We start from the raw sequence: 27737 nt of genomic DNA on the forward strand, positions 1-27737 counted from the left end.
GTCTGGTGGCCATTTGTTCCCTTTTCTGGTGCTCCATCTGCTCCCCCTGGTAGGATCCGCCAAAGAATCCACTGCAGGAATGTGCAGCGACAGCTTCCAATAAACACCCTGTAGTATCCCCCATGGAGTGATGCTTGGGGTTTGGAAACACAACCATGGACTTCCTTTTATTAGAGCTGGGACAGCAGACAAGAAGAAAGTCTAATAGACACAAACTGCTCACTCAGCACAGCCAGCAAACAGGAGTAAGTCTGAAGGATATTAAAATTCCAATAAGACAGAAAGAAGCAGCCAAACCACATCTGTATTAGTGGAAGTTTCACTTCTTTGGAGCACAATGAGAGACCCAGGTTCTAATCCCTGTCCAAAACATTCAGAGCCTCTCATGAGCATGCCTGACTGCTCTCTCCTCTCCTCCTCTTGAATTGTTCTTCAGCTGAACCACTCCAACAGGAAAATCTAAATCCACCATCCTGAAATGGAAAATAATTTGTCATCCAGAATCTCTCCTGTTAGACCCTAAGTAGGAAGAGGAAGGAATGAAACTTGGGACTTCCATATCTGAAGTCCACATATTCAGATTTAAGACCATTTACTGTAAAAGGAAATACCATCCCCCTGCAAACAGACCCTTCCATATTTCTGTAAGGGGGACACCAGCAACTCACCATCAGTAACAGCTGCACAAGAGTTGACTCTGAGGAGGTGTCACTGAACCTTTGAGATTTTTCAGCTGTTCCCCCTGCTCTCAGCCTTTCCTTTCTGACCAGCACCAGGCTCCTCATTGCACGTTGCTTACACTGCCCAGACACTCAAGTCCCTCAAGGGCTGCACAGACAAATTAACACCATGTCATAGTTCCCCATCCTACACTTATATTTCAGGTGCCTCAACACCCAACTTCTGTTCACTTCAGATGAGAACTGAAATCTGCAGCTTTGAGAAAAGAGCCTGCCCAACATAACACAACTACATGTACATATTTTAGGTTTTCTTTATTTATATTTTTAAATTCAAGAATTACACACTAGCCAACATTATTATATATTTACATGCTGAAACTGGCTGCAATAATTTTAAATTCAAGAAAATATCTCTTATGTGCTACTCATTTACAATCATCATTTTACTACCTCATAAATCTCAGAGGTTAGCAGTCCTTTTGAGAAAGACATGAAGATCTGATGCAATGATATCCACTAGTATTTTGCATTTTCTAGCCATTGGAAAATGTGCATTATGTGCATATAAGAAAGGCTACAAGGTCATTAGTAAGGCTGATGATTACTACATTATGAAATAAATAGTACTAAGTAAAAGATAACTCAGAACTGTGCAAAGACAGTACTAACAGAACCATTTAAACACCCATGCCAATAAAAACGTGATAGAAGTCAAATCATAGGCAGTTTGTCAGAATTAATCATGTTTCAAATGTTCTTTTTGTCGTTAACTGAAAGTAACAGGACAGACCATGAACCATACAGCCTGGTGAGTATCTGCCAAATGACAGGAACAGTGAAAACATACAAAATGCTATCAAATTGGAATAGATGACCTCATGTCTGAAAAACATTAAAAAAATACAACCCTTAGTATGAAAGTAGAGGTGAGATTTTTCATCATTTAAGTTCCATTTTTTTGTCAAAGCACTTACAAAGAAAATAATTTTATATTTATGAAATGCTAGTGTTGCATATTCTTGTAGAGATTATCTATTTCAATTTTATATAATGGATATTTAAATTCTTAGTATTTTTACAAAGTAGAATAGGGCAGTCTTTTTGATCAACAACATTCCATTTGCTTCTTAAAAATTTAGACAAAGTTCCTAGTGCATTTTACTAAGCTTTACCTTTGGTGTTAAGCAGTGACTTTTTAGATTTCCCTTTTAAACAATTTCTGGAGTGAAGATTCTTTGGCTTTGGGGGACTATGCTATCTAACGACAGTCAAACATCCTGTTTTTTTTTTTTTTTTCTTAAAGAAAAATATAAGCCTACTATTAAATACCATAAGAGACAGATTTCAGAATCAGACAGATGCAATATGCAGGCTTCTGTAATGAAATCGCCAGCAGCTGAATTCTCACTTACCTGGACACCTCCACCTCTCCACTCACTGGAGAACATCAAGGTGCCTCATTGCAAGTGAAAACCAGGCCCTGTTTGTTTTGGCTAATCTGAGTACTGAGTGTGGCCTGAACATTTTAACCATACAAAAGAATCAGCTGTGCCAGCAGGAACGTTGCCACGGTGGCTATTTTACACTACAGCACTTCCTGTACTATTTTATATCTGGAGTCCAAATCTGTTTATGCAAAAGGGTGTTTAAATTACTCTGCTAGAGCACTGCAATTATTGTACTTAGTAAAAAAAAGTCACTAAACAAATACTGTATCTATTGACTGCTCATTTACAGCTTATTTAATTATTTACATAATTTTAGGACACATTAACCTAAACCATAAGTAGAATTAGCTTTTTGCCTTACCATAAAGTACAAATTAGAAGTTAAAAATGTTTAAGAAATCTGATAATATTTACACACGTTCAGCTTAAGTTATGGTTGCTCACATCGTATGTTCTATGTACACATAGCAAAATGTTTTGATCACTACTGATATAGTATTGTACCCTGGCCATCCCACCCTAGATTATTTTCTAGAAATAGTTACTATTTTTGACTTTTTTTTTTTTTCTTGGCTCCCTAAGGAATTTGTTGGTTTTGAAAACTTACTAGTGGACAATGCTGTTATAAAAAGAGAGAGAAGAAATAGGCAAGCAATGTGAGGACTAGTCTAATTCCAGATGCAAGGAGGTACAGTACTATCATCATGTCAAACGGTGCAATACTCCATACGAATCATAAGCATTGATCTGCTGATATAGAAATGCCCAGTTACCCTGTAGAGTTAGTTGTTTGGTTTTTTTCTAAATACATTACTCTTTTTTTTTTTTCTCAAAAATATATTCATACACTGGTTGATGATAGAAACAAAACTATTATTAGCTTATTCCTTTAACACACCAACATGTGAATGTGTGTGTATATATATATATATACTCAGCACGTGTATATATACACACATATGTCCATACAGACATTTGGGGGTACGTCCATATGCACATACAGTTGGAAAATGTTTCACATCTGTTCACTTATGTTTAGCACTGTGTTATAGGATTGGAACACAGTCCAATATTTATAGTGAAAATAAACTGAGATTTAATTTTAATGCATGTTTTTCTGAAATAAATAGGATATTTTCCCCAGGTATAAGACCACCACTTACTTTCTCTATGCATTGTGCTTTTGTACCTTACAGATTTTATGTATTTTTTAATTAGAATGTAAGAACTCTCTGAAGAACTCTGCCCCATGCTGTTATCTAGGACTCTTGTTTTCCTCCCCTGGGAATGAGAAAATAAATGGTCACAATGTCATTGCTTGAGTCTTTCTTCCCAGTCATTGAACTGCAATAGGATAGAAACATAACATTCCTTATGCAAACACAGAAATATGTTGCATGAGTTTTCAGTTCTGAAAATGTGTATCATACTTACTAGCAGTCATGTACAGTATATATTTACAGATTGATCTCAAAGATTTCATTAAAACTGTGCCATGTTATAGTCATAATTCCCCCATGAATTTTGCAAAGATGAAAAACACCTTAATTGCTGGCTATTATGTCTAATAGAACAATAAAATGTGCAGCTATAATTATATTACAAGTTTTATCTAAATTATTAACTTTGCTATTTTGTTTATTGAAACCAACAACAATTAACACGATTAAAAAGATCTAGAATATTATTTTCGGTCAATTCTAAAGTAAAAGCAAATTTATTCTAGTTTACCTGGAGGGTAGCACACATAGCAAACCCCATATCTCCTATCTGTTGGCATAATTTCCCACTTTCACTCAAGTATCTCAGGAGTAAGTGCTTACCTGGGGCTTGAGTAATGCTCGTTCCTTGATAGTGCCTCACCAACCTTTCTCACCCCCATCTTTTTATATCACAGTGTTAAGCCTTAGTACAAAATGGTAGAATCTTTCTCTTTCACTAATTTTATACATCACATTAATAGCCAGAACAACATAGTAAAAGCAAAAGTGCTCCTTCCCCACAGATAATTTATCTTTCCTAGTGACACCTGAGCAGAAACCAAACATTTTCTTTCACTCTCTGAATAGCAATATCAGAGAGTATTATGGCTTGTACTGTAGCTTCAGAAAAGTGAATGTGCAGTTCCAGGATTCGATCTCTGTGATTTTTGTAATAGCTGAAGCAGTTACCAACCTGAAAGGTTTTATATTTGATGTGTATCAACCACAGAAAGGCTGTGAGCTCCCTTCAGTCACACTCTGCTTCTGTGAAACAATAAAAGGAGCTGTCAGCAATTTCTGAACTGAAAGAAAAGCTTGTACAGAAGAATACCATAAGACTGCTTTCATTTAGGTTAATTAATACAATTTTTAAAGAACAGGCTTTGAAGAGAAATGCTGAATTTTGTTATACTCCATTGCATAAAATTGGGGAAAAAAATCCAACATGACTCATACCTATCGGCTGAAATCCCAAATGCATCTACAAAGGTTATTGCGTAATGCATGAAATGCAGTCACAAATTAAGTATGTGAACAAAGAGCAAAATTTTGATTTGGAAAGTTAATCACATGAGGAAAACCTGTCTCTACATATTGCAGAGTCTGAGCCTGGAGGCAGTGTGTGAATGTACACAACTTCCTGGCAGGTAGAGTGTATTGCAAATCCCACCTCAGGCTCCAAAACTATCCTAATCTTATTTAAACCAGAAATAAGCATATAAAGTGCTCAAAAAAAAAAAAAAGTCAGAATATTTGCCTATTAGTTCCCAGAACTATTCTCCTCCTGTTAGTGTCATTCACTGTCAAATGGTGGGGGGAAACCAAAAATAAATCCACAGAACCTTGTAAGAAAATTACTCTTTTGAAGAACAAAAAAAATTTTAAAAATATATTTTATGAAAAATATTCTAAAGAATTTTTTTAGTACCCTGAAAAAAAATATTTATACTCTCTAGTCTCTTTCAAAAATTTGTACACAGATGAGAGGTAGTATGGATTCAACAGATGTGGCTTTTGCTTCTTGAAACATTGTGTCAAACAATACTGGGGATCTGATCTAGTAAAAGCCATCAAGAAATATTTTTTTTTTTACAGCTCTTGTGACTGCTGTTTTCATGACAAGAGTTCTACAGCGGAATAAGTGACAAAATGTTTTGTATAATTCTTTTTTATTCTATTTTACTATTTTGTAAAAATAAAGCTCAATGGAACGAAAAAAATCTCAACCTTTTAATTCAAGAAGCTTCCCAAAGAAAAACTGATATTTTCTAGTTTTTCAATGGAAATCACCCTAAAGCAGGAAACATTCAAGAGTGTACTTAAACTCTTAAAGTGATTGTTAGGAATTTCCTTTAGAACAGTGCATTAAGGAAAACAAAAAGTGAAATGGTATTGCCTAATCCAGACTGAGAAAACACCCTGTCAGTACCTCTTGTACAGAAATACAAATGCTCAGATCTTGATTGCTGAAAGAGATACAGAACCTTTACCTAACAGCAGAAAGCATAATGTTGGCAAGATGAAAACCTGGAATAAATCACACAGCTCCACATGACTATTTCAGGCTAAGGTGTGTACAACTGACAACATTCATCTGCACTATGTGTGTGTATATATATATATATATATATATACACACACACTTTTATGTGTATACCGCCTGTCTCCTTGCCCCTGCACTTTGTACTTGCTCTCTCACTCTCCCTGCCCTAGAGAAAGGCAGAGCACCACTGGCTTCTTTCAGCCATCTACAGAATTACTATATGGGCAATCAGTTTTGGCACTTTGGACAGATTCCCTTTCCTCAACACAACTCAGCAGCATCTACCCATTCAGTGCTGATGCATTTTTGTACTGTCCCTACATTCCTCTATTGATCCCAAACACAGTCACGGTGACTGAGCATATGTTCTCTCTTTAAAATACAAACAAACTAGTGCTTCTTGCTTCAGAATCTGTGCAAACACTCAACCCCAATATTATCAGTCAAAGGTTCAGTTCTTTCAATAAATAAAAGGAAATACCTGAATATGGTTGGGAAACCTCTGACCATCATCATCTTGGAAAGATGATAGGCACTACTTGTTTTCAAGTTTACACATTTAAAAAGTAAAGTGTATGTGTTTCATAAGCATATAACTTAGAACACTCTCTTAAGTGTATATGCATGCCTTAGATATGTACTTTCCCTAGAATGGCATGTACTGCTGTTGAAATTAAAACTTGTTTCTCAAATGCTGCTCTATAATTTGTATCACTAAACTCAAACAGCCATTGGAAAAAAAAATAGTGAGGGACAATGAGACAGAAGTGATTTTCAAAACGCAATTTGCCTTTACACTCAAAATGCACTTATATTTTGATAAGGGGATATGTCCATACTGCAACTTAACATATATATGGTTTAGCAGATACAACCAAAATGTTATAAAAACAGACCATAGAGTGGGCCAGCAACTAAGGTGTTTTAAAATAACTTTTTGTCCTGAATAGAATTTTTTCCAAGTCCCACTTTTGGCTGTACAACTGATTTGAAGAGAAATCCAGTTCTTTCTTCCTGCGTGGCTTTGTTTCTTAGTTCACATAGTAAAGCCAATAGACAATATTGAAGAAGGAAAAAACAACGGGGAAGAATATGCGAGACCATCGATCTATGGCATTGACATCAGTCAAGTCAGGGATGGTGATTTTCAGCTGGGAGGCGCGTCTCCGTAGCCGGCTCTTCTTCTGTGCCACGTGTCGCTCCAGGGCGTTGCGGCCGAAGCTGTGCCGGGGCAAGCCGGCTTTGCGGTACTGGATGCTCGACGTGTCATAGGCCAGCATCGTGCTCCTAGGGTCCCCCAGCCCCATCACCGCCTCCGAGGCAGCCATCTCGTTCTTAATTTCAAGCGTGCTCAACAATATGTTTTCATGTGGATCCATCTGGAAAAGATAAGACAGGAGATTTAGCAAGAAGGAAAGGAAGCCCAGTCGGTTGCAAACTGAAGCCATGCTGATAAGGGCCGTATCTAACATTAGTAATTGATTGGATGTCAGCCTGAAAGACTCTAAGCTTAGCTGTGATTATATTTATTAAATTGATTCGTGCCCCCAAGGAGAAATAGGGCCAGTAGAGTATAATGCAATAAATGGTATTTCCCTAGACCCGATGCTCAGCAAGCACAAGCAATACCTGGGAACAGAGAACACACTCAGCTCCTGAAAGTGAGAGTCTGTCACTGAGTAGGATATCCAGGGCAAATATTGAAATTTTCATGGGCTTTGGAAGGAAATCGAATGGAAAAGGATCTGTTTTGTTTTGGTTTTTCGTCTTTCAAATGAAAGTTTTGGCTCTGATGTAAACTTCCATTATTCACGAGGTCTCTCTGCCTCTATGAATGAGGTACAGAGCACTGCATAAGAAAATGTACATTTTAGGTCCCCATATTCCAAACAGGAGTGCTGGTTACTTGGAAAAAAGCAATGGCACAGTCTAACTATAGCTATGTGGAAACTCCATGCCCCAGTACTAATAAATTTCTTCAACACAGTGCATGCTGTAATAGCATGCTGCTGTAATAGCAGAGATCTGCAATTTCAAGCAAGGAAAAAGATATGCAGAATGTAATCACATCAAATGTACACTGAACAGTTGTTTCAATGGGCAGGTTTAGGTACTATGCATTCTTTAAAGGCAATGCAGTGAAAAAAAATCTTAAAGCAATATTGTAGAGAAACCCCTTAGACAATAAAGAGGATTTCAAAGATAAGGAACTAAGTTCCACTCTTTGGCAATCTGGAGAAGATCTGGAGTGTAAAAGGAGATTTTAAAAATAATCCATTTATAGAAAACAAAAGTTATTTAGGAAGTTCTAACTCTTTTCAACCTTTTCTCTAAGCATGTATTTTGAATTGGGTGATAACAGATTATAATTAACTACAAGTTCTTAAAAACAATACTAGCTAATGAGAAGCTAATTAATTACACTGAATTAGTGATGGTAGTGCAGATATACTCTGGACCAATGAAGAGAAAAAACTGTCCCAGAGCTCCTTCAAGAAAAACTCAGCCACATTATTCATTTATCATTTACAAAATATATGATTATTACTCAAAGTGCAAAAACGGTGACCTTTGTGGATTTCTAAACAATAACAGGGTATTAGTATATTCTGTAATATTTAGAAACGTAGCTGTCAGCAGCAGGTACCTCCCTGCAGTGGTACCTCCCACTGCAGACTGTATTTGCCATTATTAAACCCCCTATGTAATATTTACCATGGCAAGAGGAGAGAACTGGGCTTAAACCAGTTGCTTTTTAGTAGCATCCCCCTGCCCAGTGTTCTGAACTGTGAAGTCAGACACTCACAGAGGTACTCTGGACCTACTGAAACACTGTTATTTGAGTGATTACATCTGTTCAAGTGATGTACAAAACCCAGTGCTGCTGAGATGACAGATTTACCTCTCTGTCACTTTTTCCCCCCCAGTCTGTATGAGTTTGCACCCCTCTAGTTTCAGTATATTTTAATTATAAATCAAATGTCATGACTCAATATCAAACAGACAAACTCTTTTTCGTTAGCTTTTCTTGAAAGTTATGAAATTCCTAAAGTGTGAGATCAACCTTTAATTGAAAAACACTGGAAAAATGTGAAAATTGAGCTGGAACTCAAGAAAAAAAATCATTTAAGAGCTCTGTAGCCTAATCTTGAGCATAGTGAGGGAACGCTGAATCTATCCAGGAAGGTCATCAAATCAGTTCTCATCTGCATTGGATAAATAATAGTCCAATTGTAATTTTAACAAAAGTATATATCTGCAAAAGCTTTCAAATTGATCTATGAAACTTCTCAAGATGCATTTCAAACATTATTTTCTAATCAGTGTATTTATTTGGAAAATTATTTTGTGATTAAAACGAAAGGGGACTAAGTTTTGTTATTAGATCTCAGACCAATTCTAAGACTCTCAGGGTCCTACAAATAAAACAATTAATTACAAGGCACTTGGTATTTTTTGATCCCAAAATGTCTAAAATCACAAGAGGTAAGTTTCCTTCATGAGGGGTGCAAAGTCATTTGGAAACTACATTTTCTGTATTTTCATATAACCTCAAGGAAAGAAGTTTTAGTTCCAGTGACATCAGGGGAAGTTGGATGTAACATCCACTAATGTAATGGGATTACCCTTTAGCCCAGAGCCTGGGTTATTTTCACCTCAATGTTGTGCATTCTAGGATACTATTTTTGAAAAGATTTTAGTGCCAACATTTTTTTTTCACATCTTAAATCTTCGTAGGATGAATCTACTTTAAGCATTTTATCCTTTTGATCTGCAATGATATTAGAAATTTGAGTGTTCTTTACATATTTGCATACATTCTGTGCAACACACATGCAAGAAAGGCTATTTTAGTCTGCTAGAGTTAGACACAGACATGTTTTAGCAACATGATATCACTCCAGTCAACTTTTTTTCTTAATGCAGCAAAATGCTGCAGATGTCTATAATCTTGGAAGCAGTTAGTAAGATTAGTGATGCTGGGCAGAAAAAACATTAAGCAATATTCTAAACTATCTTCTAGGGAAAAATGTCATCTTCTGTACATATCACACTCATATTAGAGTTGAAGCACAGCATTTTTCAATATTTCAAGACTTTTTCAGAAGAAATAATGCAAAATACAGTAAACATTAGAGATGGGCGAACCTTCAAGTGTTACAATACCCAGATAAACACCACAAAGGTCAGCTGTTCCTTGAGCACTAATTTGACCCTCCTGCATCTGGAATAATGAACTGACCATAAGAATAAATGCATTTTCTCATGATATTTTGAATTTCCAACCTGAAGGAACAGGGAAGGAGGGAAGGGTGGAAGGGAGGGAGGGCAGAAAAAAGGAAGGAATCAAGGAAGGAAGGAATCAAGGAAGGAAGGAATCAAGGAAAGAAGGAATCAAGGAATCAAACTCTTCAGCCTTTGTCAAAAGGTTCCCTGTCAGATTAGAGAAAGCTGGGACTGTTTTTTCCACCAAGTAGATTCGCCCAACTCTAAGTAAAACATGCTTTTGTAACGAAGTGACGCCTGAGATAGAATGACAGTGAACTACATTTATTGTAAACAGCACCACCCATTCAAAAGGATCCCAAAGCGCTTTACAAGCATTAGAAAGAAGAACCACTTCACTTCCCAGTGAAGCACAATCACCTCTGAGGTGAAATGTGGTGACTGACAGTGCAGAACAACACACTTTGTTTTAGTTGAGGAAATGGAGAATGTTGTAGCCAATTAAAACTATGGGGTGGGTGAGTGGTGGTGGGGAATGTTGGGTAAGCAGAACAGTTACACAAATTGATATTTGGCCAGGTGCTTGGGGTTGAGATGACCACGCTATAAAAAAGTGCCATGGGATCTTTAATGACCATAACCGGTCAAGACCTGAATGTTACGGATCTGAGGGTAAAAACATTAGAAAACAATGAAAGATACCTTTGTTGAATACATTTCTGGACAATGATATGTGCCAATTATTCTTCTGTCCTGTAAGTTAATAAAATCAAGACCAGTTTCCTTAGAGATAAGGCAGCTATTATCTTTCATTTAAAATTAAAGCACTATAGGATAATAGTAGGACAAATAATTAAAATATATAGGGACCTCTAAGCCAACAATTAGCATGGGTACAGTCTGGCTTCAGAGGTGCTATTACTGCCTTGCTGTGCTCCTCAGGGTAACATAATGTTGTGATGTAAATGTATTTTTTCCAACTGGTCATTTGACCAAGGAAGATATGATGATATGAAAACAAGTATTAAAATTATTCTGGGGGGGAAATTAAGTGTAAAAGTGGTTTCAAAAGGAGGTGGAGGAAGATTAAAAAGATCTCTTGGTGCTGAAGGATTGTTCAACCATAGAACTAGACTCTTTATGGTGAACAAGAGAGTTCAAACTTAATGGAGAAATTCCCAGAACGAGAAAGGAAGGGAGGATGAAAATGAAGAAAAAGCAGCAGCAAGTATTATGGAAATAAAAGGTGAAGGCAGAAGTAGAGGAGAAATGACCAGAGCTCAGCAAACATGCAAGACACCGGGGTTTTTATAAATCAATCAAAAATGTGAATGACAAAATAGATGATGCAAATGATTCATTTATAGGTCCAGGTCAAACGGAAGAAAAGTTGACTCTGGAGCCTTGAAAGTGGCCATGAATTTTTGATGGTCTTGAACAAGGGGAATACAGAGGAAAGCATAGAATTGTTACCATTATATATTCTTCCTGATACCTAGAAACTCCAAAATGATGGCTTTGTTGAGGAATTCCTCTTATAATAATACATTAGCAACTGTAAAATACAAGGAAATTACAACTCCCACACACATTCGCTAGGAATCCTCCAAGGATGACCAGACCTCTGAAATTATTAACTTTCAGCAAATCAGTTCCTTGGTGATTATGGTCTGCTGTTCTGCCAAACACAGCTTTATATTACAAGAGAAATTTATACTGATGGATTGAAAAGATCCAACATTGACACTTCTCCTTTCTCATACACTGTTCATTTTTACCTGTAGCCTTCAACTACAGGCAAGAGCTGATGGCTCATTTTATGGTAGAGTGGCTCAGAAACAGTCTGTATAAAACAGACAGGAGGGATGGAATTCCTGATAGAAAAACTCTGAAACAAAACACTTGCAAATTCAAAAGAAACATCTTTTTGCTAAGTTAAGCTGCCATCAAACTAAAACAAAATCAGGTGAGCTAAACCATGAAGTCTAAGCTGGAAGCACCCAGTCTATTATAAAGATTATTACCTGAAATTTAGCAGTTATGTGTCCCGTGAAGTAACATTCGTAAGAAATTAAGACAGAAATAAAGATCCCTTTCTCAATGAAGACTTACATGACATGTCTAGATATATGTAATTTAACTTGTTATAGATGAAAACATTACTATCTATAGCACAGTTTCCCACCTCTTAAAAGCTGAGGTTTGCTTGGAAAACCAGCAACATTTAATTCCTGACTAGTCACAGGGGCTCTAGCAAGATCTGATGAAATTATAACGTGCACTTCATATGTGATGGGGATCTTCCACCTCATCAGCAAGGTTTGACTTATGGAATGGGAACCCTGAGCTCTTTGTTTTTGTGCATGTATTAATTCTAGGGAAAATAATATCTAGATTATAGTTTTCTTCATGACGTGATATCTTTTTGTGTCTGTACATTTCAATCAAACTTGAGTTCAGTTAGTTAAACAGATTATACTTTGAATACTTATAAAATACATGGATAGAAAGTGGTCAAAAAACCCATTACATGAAAAAAATCATATTGATTTATGCTCTGTGACCTTTACTGTTGCATCCTTCAGGTCACAGGTGTTAAGTTTCTGACAACCCCATTGCCAGAATGTGGAGTTGGTTTAGAGAACATGAGCAAGGACAGGTATGTAGAGCTTTTTGCACACAGCTGTAAGATGCACTGAGTTCAGGGACAAGTCTTGACAGGTTTTTACATGGGGAAGAAAATTATACTAAAGTCTCTAAACACTTAAAAGAGGAATGGAGACATAAGAATGAAAAAGGACATAGAAAGCATGTTGTAGTACAACCTTTTATCATTGCAGAAGTATTCTTAAAACTAGTTTCTAAGGAGTAAAAAAGATATATTCACATATAGACATATATTTTCTCTATATACATATTTGAGTTTAGGCATAATCCTACCAATCTACCTACCTAATGTTTCCTAAGACACACAAAACTAACTCCTGGTGTCTTTGTTTCTTCATATGCAGAATTCTGGGAAAGCAGTAGAACCCAAAAGAATTTGTAACAAAGTGAATTTACCAAGAAACATAGGTCTTCATAGGCCAGCTTGACTGTTTCACTAAATTTAACAGATGTGTAAGCAACACAGACCTTAACGTGATTTAAAAAATAAAAAAGTAAGTATTCAGTTTCTGTGTGTCTAAATGGATGCCTCTAAATGCATCCATTTAAATCTAAATGGATGGAGTCTTTAGAATTTGTTCTCATACAAATAAAGAGACTGACAGTCACTGTAACAACATTATGATAGTACTTTTACCACTTAGTGACATCCAAGAGTACATAGAGTACATAATCCAGTGATCTCAAAATTCATGAGCACAACTAAGTTACCTTCTCGAGCACATACTACTTACAGTTACTATTTATGTTTTGGATAGAAATTTGCAAGCAAGGTGCTGAATTAAACCTTGACAAACTCTTTAGAGCTGTTGTGTTTCAGGCAGTCAACTCAGCAAATTCCCTACCAGACACACCTTCTGGACTGCAGCTACATACATTTCTGTTTCACTGAACATAATTTGTCTTTTTTTATGTCTTATTTCTTCACAACCGGATCTAATGACCTAAACTGCACTAAGAAATTCTTTTATGAACTAAAAATTTTGTTCTGCTCAGGGTCACAGGCTGTAGATGCAGTACAAAAGCAAAAGGGAGAATGTGCTTTAAACAACTGTACAGGCACTGGTCTTACATTAATTAAATATGGCATTCAAAGGAGTGCAACTGGAGAAAAAAGCCTCACGCAGCTGACTTGACCTTTATTCAGATGTCATGTGGAATACCCGCACAGATCGTGGAAAATCACCTTCTGAGTGCTTCTGCAAAGTACTGTGAGCTAAAACTGGAACCTCCTCAAATTTCACTCCTAGCCAAGCTCTAGTTTGATAAAACAGGAAGAGGCTGGCCAGACACCCTGTGCATTGCTGACTGTTTCATGTGCAAGTTGCTCCCTAGAATGCATGAATGGAAATTTAGGAGAAAGGCTAAGCTTGTATAATCCATGCCTATTTGTTACATGTCCTTCACTAAACTGCTGTGTAAGGAATACCTTCTGATCCTGTATCAACAATCAGTCCTCGTGCAGCATTACCTGTACTGCAGACAAAAGGAAAACTCTCCTTGGAGAGAAAGAGGATGAATTCTTTCACTGACATCTGGATAGTGGCAGCATTAGCTGCACCAATATAGAGCAGTAAGGATTTGAGACCAAAATTTTAAGAGCTTCCTGTTGCCTTAGTGTTTTAATATCCTGTTCAGTTTATTAACTGAGTCTGTGCATATAACCAGTTGGAAAATCCTCTTTTTACCAAAAGCTTTTACATTTTGTAAACATGTTATATATGCTTACTCATGTTTTATACTAGAAGTACCTCTAGTCCATAGGGTATAAAGTGCCATTCTATGTAACAGGTACTGACTGGTTTTAGGTACCTTTGCAATTGTTTCTTCTCACTGAAGATGCATTATATGATGTCTTCAGGTAGAAATGAACAAATATTGCTATGCACTGAAAAGGCCAGCGGCAAGGCAGCAGTAAATCAGTGGGGAAATAAAGGCATTAGCCAAGCCTAATTGTTTTGGAGCATTGCTATGGAGCAAGGTCTATTATCTTGGGCCTACAGCCCTGCTAATGCATCTTCACACCACAGCCTGAAAATTGAAGAGAGTGACCTTGTCTGTTTGCAGTGCACTGAAAGCCATCACAAACTGCAAAAAGCCACAGGTACAGATCAGTGCATTCCCTTTGGCTCAGGTTAACACACTCCTCATCTAATTCACCTCTCCTTTTCTAGAGACATCAATTGATATGACAGATTAAAAAAAAAAACAACAAAAAAACCAAAAAAACACCACAGGCTCTTCCAGTTATTCTCTAGCAAAGTGGGGAAAAGAAGTTTGGAAGCTGTCATGGGAAATGTCAGGTAGCACACCAGCACCTGAACTGACAGTGCCATCTCCAAGTGTGCTGCTGTAACAGAGGACATGCCTGGCACAACGGACTAGAAAATTCTCAGTCTCCCTGCTCCCAGAGCTCCCATACATTAGACAGTGAATCTCAAAGTGGGCATCTAGGGAAGGAGGATGCTGTGGGAGCCCCATTTCCTTGCTAGATTACAAACTGCCAGCCCATCCTTAGCCTACCAGTTGCATAGTTGAAATAATTAAGTGTAATCCCTTGTGAAACAGGTGATTGTATGCTCTTATTCATCTCAAAGCTCTGATAATGCAATGGAGCTCTCCTAGAGTGAAAGATCTGAGGAGAAATACTTAACTAGTCCAGCAAAATTCAGTCAGACTCCTTTCCTTGGTCAAAATGATGCAGGAAAAAAATAGCAGCTGAGACAACTTGAAAGGGAAGAAAGTGACGAAGTGTTTCTGAGGGCAGGTTAAGCTTCCATTTGTCTTTGGCTTGCCATCTCACATCCTTTAGCAGCCCTGTGCTAATCCAGATATAACAACAGGGCCAGGAGGGCAATGAATGGCAGATACCTGTATTTGTTTAAACCTTCTTAGCTTCCTAAGCCCTTCATTAATTTTTTGAGAAAACTTCCATGGTATTCAAATCTATTAAGATGTGTTTAAATTCATGATCATATTGATATTCCATGTTCTTGGTACCCAGATTTTGGATGGAAAAATGCCATTAGTCTGACAGTTTCCCTTGTTCATGATTAGCACTGTGAGCAGCAATGCACTGTCCCTTTCAGGTGTGCTGACTGAATACCTTATGTAATAGAAAGAGGTCTGAGTAAAGAATTACTCATTGTTTTAAAAATACACTCAGTATGTTTAAAAAGGAACCTTATCTAAACATGCAGAGGTTAGCAATGTCACTTCACATTTATTTACAGAAAATGACTGAATAAATCTGCATAAACAGTTTTACAAAGCATTGCGTAATATGCTGACATTTTTCCCCTCTTTCCCAGAGGGAAATTGCTCTGTTACTGCTCACAATAACAGAGTATGATTGCAAAATTAAAGGTAGTTTTATTTATGTGACTTATGTTATCGTGTATTTCAGGTATATTGCCTGTGCATTGGAGCATTCTCTGTGCTTTAAGCTAAGTTGGAAACATGTATGTTTTTAATGATTACTGCAACTGCCTCCAATCTAAAAATACATTTAGTGATGTATTTACATGTATTTTACATTATGCAAAACATAATGCTGCTTCTGTGAAGTGGCAAATCAAATTACTGAAAGAACATAGCTAAGAAATTCTATATAAGGAATGCTAATTTGCAGTAATTAACTCTTAAAAACCTAGATGATTTTACTAAAATGAAAAAAATTAAATAATTTAGAAATAACTTAAGCACTACCTGAATGATGTACAGGTAAGAATTAGAAAGACTAGAAATGGAAGGAAGGTGCACCAAATCATTATGTGGTAATACTTCTGTAAGGTTTGATATCAGAGATGAAAAAAAAGGAAGTATCATATCCTGTTTGTAGGCAGTATCCTGGTGAGGCAACAATAGTGGTGTTGAAGAAAAGACTGACCAGGACCTCCCTAAAGAGACAGATCCTAAAGAGCTCTTCCTTTAATAAGAGTCTTCCTCCCAATACTCACAACAATATCATCTCTGCTGCCTCTGATGCTGTGGAAGAGGATGGCACAGAGCTGCTTTTCCCTGGGAGTCACCTCTTGTCAAACTTACAGATGGCAAGAAGCACTTCTTTACAGAGGAAGAAGAGTCAGCCTTTCATCTACCATGGTCTTTAAAGTGCCAGTCCTGGTTTAACCACTCTAATGCAGGTTTACTGATCTATCCAGAATAACAAGTAGAGATTTAATTGATACTGAAAAGCATTTTCACCTTACTTATGCCTCAAGAGTAGTCAATTAATGTACATAGTAGTTTGGATCAAATGAGTCAGATGAGCAACTGTAGAAAAAACAGCAGTAAAATCCAATAGATGTAACAGCAACTTATGCAGCTGATGTACAGGAAATTTAGTAACACAGGAAAACATATGGAAAATATAGAACTTGGCAGGTGATCAGACAGCAAATGTCTAGAAGATATATCAGATTCATCATAATGGTCAGCATCAGCAAGCCCACCTAAATCAGAGTTCCAAGATGGAAACATCCAAGGTAAAATTATTAGAAACTACATATTAAGAGTAAATTTTAAAATTAATCAAAAATAACTTGGCTCCTGGATTCTGGAAAAAAATTAAGGGGAATAAATCAGCTCTGAGAGAGCACCAAGAAAATCATTATCTGAGCTCTCGTAACAGAAATGAAAGTTATTAAAATGGCTGGGGGTCTGCCTAAGAAATCAGGCAGCAATTTTCCTACAAGCAACAATATGATTGTTTACAGAAAGAACAACTTGTCTTGATAAGGCAAAAGATGATGAGTTAGACTGAAGGAACAAACTGCAAAGTGCAGCTGAGAAGTTTCAAGAGTGAAATGATGATACTCACAGCCATTTTTATCCGAACTCACTGCAAAGAAAATCAAGCAAGTTCTATATGATTTAACAAGTCTGTTAAATCTGTAATCTGTATCTGCTGGTAACTGAGTCTGAATCTGCCTTGAGTTTTATGTTCTTTAAATTTCTACATAATTTTATTACTCAGGTTTCAGTATCCAAGAAGCAATCAAGACCCATTTCCTTCTCTACCTTTCCATTACTGCAGACAGAATCAACAGTCTTTGAAAATGGAGTATATTTTATGTGATGATTCAGACTAGGTATATGAAAGAATTTTTTTTTAAATGAGAGTGATGAAACAGTGGAAGAATTTACTCAGAGAGGTAGTGGATGCCCCATCCCTGGAAACAGGGATCCAAGGTCACACTGGATGGTGCCCTGAGCATCTAGCTGAAGATGGCCCTGCTCATTAAAATGAGGTTGGAGTAGGTGACCTTTAAAGGTCCTTTCCAACTCAAACTATTCAATGATTAAAAAAAAAAAAAAAGACAGAACAAACTTCAAACTACCAGATTTTGCATATGATAAGAATATGATATGAAATTTAAAGAAAGATTTGGCAACAGTTTCGTCTGGAACGGCCCTGGGGAAGCTCTGCAGCCAGTCAAATGGAGTTGACTCAAATGGAAAAAACAGGACACTTGAGTCACCAAATCTCCAAGAGATTGAAATGGATCCAGCAGATACCATGGCCATGGGAAAAAAGCTTCCATTGCACACTGTGTTGTAGGCTCCCAGGTATCTTCTGAATAACACCAAGCAAAAATAGAGAGATTATCAGTGCCCATGTCCACACTAGAATCTGTCCATGGAAGAGAATTCAACAGCATGAAGGGAGCATGGATTAACTTCTCTGATTTTGCAAGCAGAGTTGTGGATGAGAGGACCAGTCAGCACTTCTCACCACCTTCTGTTGGTTGAAAGTTGTATGATATTGTTACCAAACAAAGAGTGTTGGAATTGCAAGAACACCATTACAGATTTTCTGGTATAAAGTATAAGCAAAGATGCTGTGCTACTAACAGCAGTTCTAATAACTATTTATCCACCTCTTTTGCAGTGTCAATGCTGAATGCAGTAACAGAAGCTGTTTTGTGCAGAAGTTTCATCTTCATGTTTTGAGGTTTCTTCCTCATGGCATCAATCTTCTCTTGTCTAGTATCTGATTCTTATGAATTCATAATATTGCACATAGTGATTCAAGAGGAATCTTGTGATATCACAAAAGAACACTCATACCTTGTAAAATCAGTCCTTCCCTATTGGAGCCTAGTTAAAGATGGAGTGTTTGTGTGATCCCATTTCTAAAATATGTTGGTTTTTATGAAAAACTGTTTCTGAACTAATTTCAGCAGTTCAGACCCCTTTTTGATTCTTATAAATGAAATAATTACATAATATTTGTCTCCCTTTAATAGATAAAATATTCAGGTCCATTAAATATTAATATGTTTTCTCGCTGCTGGTCAAACAAGAGCAGCTGTCAGCTCCTTTCCTTCTCCCCAGAGCAGCCTGTGCAGTAGGACAAGTTCTCTGATCCTCTCCTATTTGATTCCCTTTCTATTGCTTAAAGGATTGCAGGCCTGATTACCAGATCAGAGTGGATCTGGGTACCAGAGCAGGGCTGCCATACACTGCTAACAATGCTGGCCTAGAACATTAACTGAAAGGCTCACTATGAAAAAAATAAAAATCATGTAAAATTGTTCTTTGTGTTCCACAGTATTCCTTGTGTCAATCCTGTAGACTGGTAGAGTTCGGCAACAGTATTGAAATTAATTTACCCTGCCTAGTGAATTGGATTAACACAGCAATTTCAAATTCTTGTTAAATTCTTCTTCATGCTCAGCAATTTGACACTGGACTTTGGCTATTCTGTTACACAGCTGAAAGGTCTATTCTATGAATAAGACTGTTGAAAACACCATAAGTGAAGCAAAGTGTGCAAAAATATACCTCAGCTATTGGTGGCACTCTAACACCTATGGATCTTAAATTTCCATTGATATTAAAGGAAAGACTTCAGGTAAATTCAGGTCTAGTCTTGCAAAATTAATTACCGGGTAGTTTATAGCCTTTTTAAATTGAAACAATTTAAAAAAAGAAAAAAAAATTTAACAGTTTAAATAAAAATTCATAGATTTGTTTCATTGCTGAAAAGTCCAGTAGAAATAAGAACATGTTACAGAGTCTTTATGAACGTTATAATGCTAAAAGATGATATATGGTAACATACCATAAAAATTAAACTCATCATTATGAGTATGCCTTCATTCATTAAAATACATTTCTCTCCAATCAAAAATAAAATAAAATAATGAATGAGATGAACCATGACCATAAAACTCTACTTCTTAAAAGACTATAAACTATAACCTATAAAACTATTTTGTGCTATCAATATGTGATGGATTTTTGGAAGAAAACGTTCTTCTGTCTGCAGACCCACTGTGTGTGTAGAGGTTCTGAACAAACATTAGAAATGTCACTACTAGAGCTGTATAAAAATTTAGTCTCCAACTGACAAATAATCCCTTGCTTTTTTGCTAATGCAGATTTCTTTTTTTTTTTTTCAGATTTTGATTTTTTTCTCCCTGGACTGTCCTGATGAATTACAACTCAAAGAGCTTTCCCTGACAAAAAACAAAACAAAACAAAACAAAACAAAACAAAACCCAAAAAAACCCAAAAAAACCCAAAAAACCCAAACAAAACAAAAAAAACCCCAAAAAAACCCAAAAAAACCCCCCAAAAAACCCAAAAAAATCCCCCCAAAAAATAAAAAATCCCACAACCCTCTCACCCCCTCAAAAAAAAACCCAAACCCCCAAGATAAGTCAACCTTATTTAAGTTTCCAACTTTGCATGTGTATGAAAGTTTATACATTTTAGACTGAGAACATTTTTGCATTCAGCACAGATTTGTCACTGTGTGAAATTTATCCCAAAATGGCCAAAGTGATAAATTACAAGTGCTTTATGATAAGTGCCCCATTTTCATTAAGCATAATGGATACTTTTCCCAGAAGTGTGTATCTTGGCAAATACCTTTTCTGCCTCAATTCTCCATCCCTAGGGGGCCACTTTTAGGTTCAAAATTAAGTACACAGCACATTGATGGCTTATTTCTGAGAAATTCCTCATTTAGTCAATAGTATCCTGGCCCATTAGACATTGAAAATATGCAAACTTCTCAAACTTTAAACACATCTGTGGAAAATATTTCTTATCCAGCTCATCTGAAAGATTTATGAAAGCAGGTTGAATTTAGGTTTTACTTCCAATGTTCCATACAGCTCTTACTAGAATACACAGCCATCATTTTGGATTTATTCCTTTGGAAACAGGTTGTACATATTCAAGTCTACATTCTGACTAAGAAAACATCTCTTAGTAAAGCTTCACTGACTGCATGCTTTAGAAACAAGTCATTCAGCTTTCCAGGCTGGAGGGCAGCATTCATTGCTGAGGTGGCTAAGTACACTGCCCTGCAGAGCTAAAACAAGGTCATTGTAATTCCACTCCACTCATTTTCTACAAGAAATTACATTTTAAAGCACTGTCTGACAGAAGTGAGAGCCTGTCTTCCTGGGAAAATGCTAAAAATTTATCCCCATTACAGTTTACCTTATTGACATCCATTCGCAACTTCTCATTGTTGGCACTGGCAGCTTTTTCTGCTGCTTTCTTTTGACGCTGAGGTCCCCTGCCAAAGAAGATGTAGTTGACCAATGCATATTCCAGCAGAGCCATGAAAACGAAGACAAAACATCCCATAAGGTACATATCAATGGCTTTCACATATGGAATTTTAGGAAGAGTCTCTCGAAGATGGGTGTTAATTGTTGTCATTGTTAGCACAGTTGTGATTCCTGGAAAAAATAATTGAGAAGTCTAGTGATTGAAATAATTTCAATTTATTTTCTAGAATAATATTTTATACTATTCAAATGCTGAAGTTGAAAAATATTTTTATTTTTCCCTGGTGGCAAAAAAATATCTCTAGCCTCTGTCCATATTCATAGAATCCTAGAAAGGTTTGGGTTGGAAGGGATCTTCAAAACCATCTGGTACCATGGGCAGGTAACCTTCCACTAGACCAGGTTGCTTATAACACCATCCACCCTGACCTTGAGTGTTTCCAGTGACAGGGAAGCCCCAGCTTCAGGCAATATGATCCACTCTCTCATTCCACTCACAGTGAAGAATTTCTTCCTAAAATCTAATCTAAATCTATATGCTGTCAGTTTAAAGGCATTCCTCTTTGTCACAAGTTCATCACCAGCTCTCTTGGAGCCCTTTAAGGCTCTCAAAGGTGCTCCAAGGTCTCCCTGGAGCCTTCTCTGCTCCAGGCTGAACAATTCAGACTCCCTGTCTTCATAGATAGAGGTGCTCCAGTCACACAGTTATCTCTGTGACATTTCTCCAGCCTGTTAAGGCTGCTCTGGATGGATCTCTTCCCTCCAGCATGTGGACAGCACCACACAGCTCAGTAATTTGCCGAGGATCCCCTCAATCCCATTGTTCACGTTGCTGACCAAGATGTTAAGCAGCACCAGTTCCAAAATGGACCCCTGAGGACACTTGTCACTGGTTTCCACTAGGACATCAAACTGTTGACTGCAACTATTTAAGTGAAAACTTCCAGACAATTCCTTATCCACCGAGTGGTCCATCCAACAAATCCATGACTCTTCAGCTTAGAGAGAAGGATAGCATGCTTCTCATGCAGTGAGAAGGATCTCAGTGTCAGATGCTTTGCACAAGTCCAGGCAGATGACATCAGTTGCTCTTCCCTCATTCCACCAGAGCTGGACCCTGCTGCAGACAGCCACAGACTCTGTCAGGCACAACTTGCCCTCAGTGAAGTCAAGCTGGCTCTCATCAATCACCTGCTTGGTTTCCATGTGCTTTAGCAGAGTTTCCAGGAAGATCTGCTCCATGACCTTGGCAGGCACCAACGTGAGACTGACAGTTCTGTAGTTCCCCAAGTCTTCTTTTTTACCCACTCTTAAAAAGGAGGCTTTTGCTTCCCGTTTTCCAGTCAGTGAAACTTCACCAGACTGCCATGGCTTCTCAAATATGATGGGTAGAGCTTTAGCCAATTCATTTGCCAGTTCCCTCAGGCCTTGTGGATGCATCTCATCAGGTCCCATGGACTTTGTGCTTGGGATCCCCAGGTTCCTTGGATGGTCCCCAACAAGATTCCTTAAGCAGGTGGTTCTTCACTCTCCCAGTCCCAGCCTTTGCCTTCTGCAGCTTGGGCAATATGTCTGGAGCACGTGTCCATGACAGCAAGGCATTAAAAAGGTGTTCAGAACCTCAGTCTTCTCCAGATGCGGTGTATTCAGGCCTCTTGTTTCCTTTCAGAGAGGACTCCCATTTTCCCTGACCATTTTAGCACTGATGTACCTATATAGAAGCTTTTCTTGTTGCCTTTGATGTCCTTGGACTGATTTAGTTATGTCTTAGGGCTTTAGCTTACCTAACCTGATCCCTGGCTGCTCAGATTTTTTTTTTTGTGTGTGTGTATTTCTCACAGCTACCTGACCTTGCCACCACCCTCTGTCATTTTCCTTTTTCTGCTTGAATTTTTTCAGGAACATCTTGTTCAGTCCTTATCTTGGACTTGTATTTTTTGCATAGCATAAAAAATATTACACATGTAATAATTTGAGCTCAGTTAAGCAAACAGTAGTTGGATTCCATAAGTGTATTTTTAACCAGCTAAACTGCAGCCTTCTGTAATGAGTCTCAGTTAAAAATTACAGGCTATAGTTGCTTTATCTTGCTTTCCTCCAACATTTTCAGGATGTCTGCAGTCTCAAATTCTTAAGGCAAAATGGTACACAGAAGGTCTGGTAAAACTCAGGTGCATTCTATAAAATTATAATGTCAAATTTTCAATGGCATCTTTTATGGGGCTTTACTTATTTTAGCCATACAAGAGTTGTACTGGCACAAATCTGCCTGATTTTGACAAAATTTGGCAACAGAGATAGATACTTATTTTTGTAACATGCTCCTTATCATGAGGGGACAGAATAAACAGATACACATGGGACTAGTGATGAGATACACAAATACTCTAAGAGATTAATTAGGGAAACAGTTTTGGTTTTGGAACATAAGGCAATAGTAAGGAAAAAAATAATCACTCTTACAAACATTTAGGTTGGAAAAGACCTTTAAGTTCATTGAACCCAATCTTTAAATCAGCACTGCCATGACCACCATGTTCCCAGGCACCAAATCTTCAAATCTTTTAAATTCCTCCATGGATGGTAATTCTACCACTTCCCAGAACAGCCTCTGACAGGGCTGGAAACCTTTTTGGTGAAAATATTTCCCCTAGGATCTAATGTAAACCACCCCTGGCATAACCTGAGGCTGTTTCCTCTTGTCCTTTCACCTATTACTTGGCAGAAGAGCTGAACCCCCCAGCTGGCTGCACACTCCTCCCAGGGAGTTTTAGGGAGCAAGAAGGTCCCCCCTGAGCCTCCTTTTCTCCAGGCTGAGCTGCCTCAGCTGCTCCTCATCAGATTTGTGCTCCACACCCTGCCCCAGCTCTGCTGCCCTTCTCTGGACACATCCCAGCCCCTCCATGTCTGTCTTAGAGTGAGGAGCCTGGAGCTGGACACAGGATTTGAGGCACAGCCTCCTCCCTCAACATAAGGACAAGTGAGCTATACAATCCTAGTAAAACTTTATTTAATTCCTGAAATGAAAACCAATTTATAATCCATAACACAATGGTGGACGTGTGTTCCAGACTGCTATGGGCAAAAGCAAACTAAGTGCATTCATTTCAGAGAAAAAACAAGCAGCAAAAGAACAACAGAGTATGTTGAGACAATTAGGCTAATTTTGATTACAATGATTATAAAGTTAGCTAATTCAGACCTTAAATCACTTTAATTTTTATTTAAATTCTGATGTTTTAAATGCTGATTCAAATAATAAAAAGCTTAACAAGCCAGACATAAAAGATCTAACACATATATTTTTTTTATTTTCAAATCATGCACTATCCACTCAGCCAGAAGCTAAAGAAACCATTCAACTAATGCACATTGCATGAGATGTGTAAAAATACCTACCTAAAGCAACTCTTGCAGCTGAAGCATCATAATTAATCCAGAAGGAAACCCAGGACAGGATAGTGATCAGAATAGAAGGCATGTAGGTCTGCAGAATGAAGTAACCAATGTTTCTCTTAAGTTTAAAGCTGAGAGACAGCCTTGGGTAGGCACCTAAAAGAGAATATTTGGTATGGCCATAATTTATTTGTATAATGCCTGAAAACATTTTTATTTTCTGTCATTTTTGTTTTATTTTTTCATTCAACATAGACTACACTCAGAGCTGAAAGATCCAGGATATTCAGCTGCAGAATTTCTAGCAAGAATTGGGATTAAATAATCTTTTATGCTAAGGGTACAAAGATGCTCTAGTTGTTTATCTGCTGGCAATCATAACATTCAACAATCAACATCCAAAATACATCAGAACAACAAAGCACAGAAATTCCTCTTCCCTGATAAACTTTTAAATGCCAGCTTCAATGTGAACTCTTACCCTAAACGTCTCTCCAAGAAATGCAACACTCCTCTTTTGTCACTGGACACCAAACATATTGTAGTGTATGAAACATTTGCTAATAGAGGTGCCTAGAAATCATTCTTCAAGTCCCATTTCTGCTCGATTTTGAAGAATTTGGGATGTAAAATCATTCTCTGGTCTCTCCAAAGATGATTTCTACCCATATCTGGAAAGTGAGTTTTGAAGTTGATTTTTTCTCAAGTAGGTAGAAAACATCTCCTAGTAACAGTCCAATCCAACTATTGCCTCTCTTGAATAATTTAATATCATTGAAATATGTTGGGTTTTTATATTATTAATTTTTTTCCATTAAATGCAATCTGATTTTCTGCTCCTTCTCAGAAAGCATCTTTTCAGCCCTCAGAAAGTCATACGCTTGCTAGAATAGGCTAAACTGGAAATCCTGGAACAAGCATTTTAAAGATTTTATGTTGAAGACAAAATAATTAGTCTAATACATCCTCAACTTGGCAAAAGGGACATCTAAAAATATGGAGAAAAAGGTTCCTAAATATCCTACACACTGGGTTGGGTTTATGGCACAGAGGTATATAAGTGGCTTAATCAGTTTTCATAGGTAAACAGAAAATAGAGCTCATTTGATGAGCCTTAACATGACAAATTACAGATGTTAATGAATGGTGCTTCATACACTATGGAAGCTGTAACAAAAACTTCTGCTTTCCAAATTTGCAGCTGCTGCTCTATTTTATTCCTGTTTCTAAAAGTCTTGCTCCTCAACTGCACACAGAGAATTAATCCAGTTTTAGAAGCCTTTAAAATAATTCCCCTTTTAAGTTCCCCTCCACAAACCTGTAGAGAAAACAACATTCTTGGTGATAAGCTTGTAGTCTACAATGGAGAACTGTGGCAGTTCGATCTTTGTCACTCCTGTGACTGCATTATCACCCCCACGCCAGTAAAATTCAATGTCATCTGTTGTATAGCCATCTATAAAAACAGGAATAAACAAGTGAGATACAAACCTCTTCTGACATCATGGGGAAAATTTCATTAACTCAAAACATATAAAATATATTTCTAAAATTAAGCAATTTATAAATATACAGACACAGGTTATTCCAAATAGAACTTCAAAAGGCTACTCTAGGTGCATTTTAATATTTGTTTGCTTTGTATTTTTTAAAGGATATATTACATGAATGTATTAACAAAACAGACCTTTAAAAGCAAATTAGGACTGCCCACATTCCATCTCCATATAGCAGCTGTACATCAGCTTAAGGTAACTTCTGATCCTGAGGCTGGACAAAACAGCACAAGTTTGCTGTAATTTTTGTCCCTCAGCTGAAGCATCAGCACTCACAATGTTTAATTTTCAGTTGTAAACCAGCATAATACTTTTTCTAAAATGGCTTGAATGCAGTAAAAGACATTCAGTGAGACTTCTAACAGGCCTTGTAAGAAGCAACTAGAGCAGATGCAACACCCATCAGTGACAAAAAAAAACCCCACAAGAAATCAACCAAAGAAAAATAAAATTCCCACCACCCAACAAAACACCCCAAAGCCCAGCACATGTTCACACAGTCATAAAACGTATCCATTAGAAAGGAATCTGGGTTCTCAAATGGCACCTCAGCCAAGTTCCATGCTCCAGAGTTGGTGTACAGAAATGATCAGAAATAAATCTACTGCAAAACCAGGAAATACAATTTTCATTAATGCTTCATTATGCATTAATCTAAACATTTTTGTCATTGAAACTAAAACACAGAATAATGACCATGACTGTTTTGCAAATTGAGATAACAAATACATAAACACCTTGATTTTAAGTCTTCATCCACAGACAAAGGACAAAATTGTACTAAATTCCATTTTAGAATGCTCAAATACCACTTAATTTCAAGGAATAATGCATAGAATCTGTAAAATTGCTCCTGTGCATAATTAATTTTTGATAATCTAAGTAGACTTCATCTGTACAGCATTAGCAGAAGGCAAGCAAGGGAAATCCCTGTAAAAACACTGAAGCAACTATAAAAATCTAATAAACATAATTTTAAAAAAGTATTTTGGTAGATACATTTGTATAGTATGTTGATAGCAATTCCAGAGTTTTGTATAAGTGACTTTTACTTTCCTGGTCACAAGTCTGTCTTCAGAATAGGCAGACAGGTTACTTATGTTCCCCTGCCTAGCAACTTCATATTTGTCAAGTCTTTCTCTAGGCTTTCAGAGAGAGAAAGAAAATAAAATCTAAAATAAAATAAAGTCTAAAATAAAATAAAAATTAATAATTATATTGGCTGATGTTGAGATGTAAAAAAATTTATCGCACTTCATGTTATGAAAAATATAAAAGAACACCCTTAGAGAGTTTAGAAAGATTGATATTACTTTTTTGAGAATATATTTGTGATATTGTCAAGTTTTGCTGATATTCTGACATCAACCCTGCCCTCCAATGGCAAGTTCCAGATTCTAATACCATTTACTGAACTTGGATTAATCAAAATAATATGTTTAATTCTGAGGTAACTAAAACTATTAAACTTTACAGCTAGTAAATCAGTATTTTATTTTATTTCTGAAAAAACCAAATGCTAAAATAAGTTTCACCAGGGAAAAATCCCACTTTTCTATGTAAGAGAAGAAGTTTATAAAAAGCCCAAATGGCTTTTTATTTGGTTGTATTTTTTTAAATATCTCTTAGAAGGACTCTTTTTGCTGAACTGCCTATGAACAGTTTAGCTTTGAGCTGTCTAATCATACCAGGGCTCACACA

At 37.0% G+C, this 27737-nt stretch overlaps 1 protein-coding gene across 6 annotated transcripts in view; it reads right to left on the bottom strand.

The window, feature by feature from the left end:
- Positions 1–976: 976 nt before the first annotated feature.
- GABRB2 (gamma-aminobutyric acid type A receptor subunit beta2) overlaps positions 977–27737 on the bottom strand; it is a 135961-nt gene continuing 109200 nt past the window's right edge. For 3 of the 6 annotated variants that reach the window (XM_030284135.4, XM_072935392.1, XM_030284133.4), the window contains 5 exons: positions 25799–25936; positions 24484–24636; positions 21011–21255; positions 10586–10636; positions 977–7035 (listed from right to left, as the gene is read on the bottom strand). In XM_030284135.4, coding sequence (XP_030139995.1) covers positions 6688–7035; positions 10586–10636; positions 21011–21255; positions 24484–24636; positions 25799–25936 — 935 coding nt within the window. In that variant the 3' untranslated portion in view covers positions 977–6687. The remainder of the gene's footprint in view (positions 7036–10585; positions 10637–21010; positions 21256–24483; positions 24637–25798; positions 25937–27737) is intronic. The other 3 variants (XM_032750871.3, XM_032750870.3, XM_030284136.4) reach the window with 1 other exon arrangement.

Source organism: Taeniopygia guttata, chromosome 13 (assembly GCF_048771995.1).
Source record: "Taeniopygia guttata chromosome 13, bTaeGut7.mat, whole genome shotgun sequence".
In the NCBI taxonomy this organism is placed as follows: domain Eukaryota; kingdom Metazoa; phylum Chordata; class Aves; order Passeriformes; family Estrildidae; genus Taeniopygia; species Taeniopygia guttata.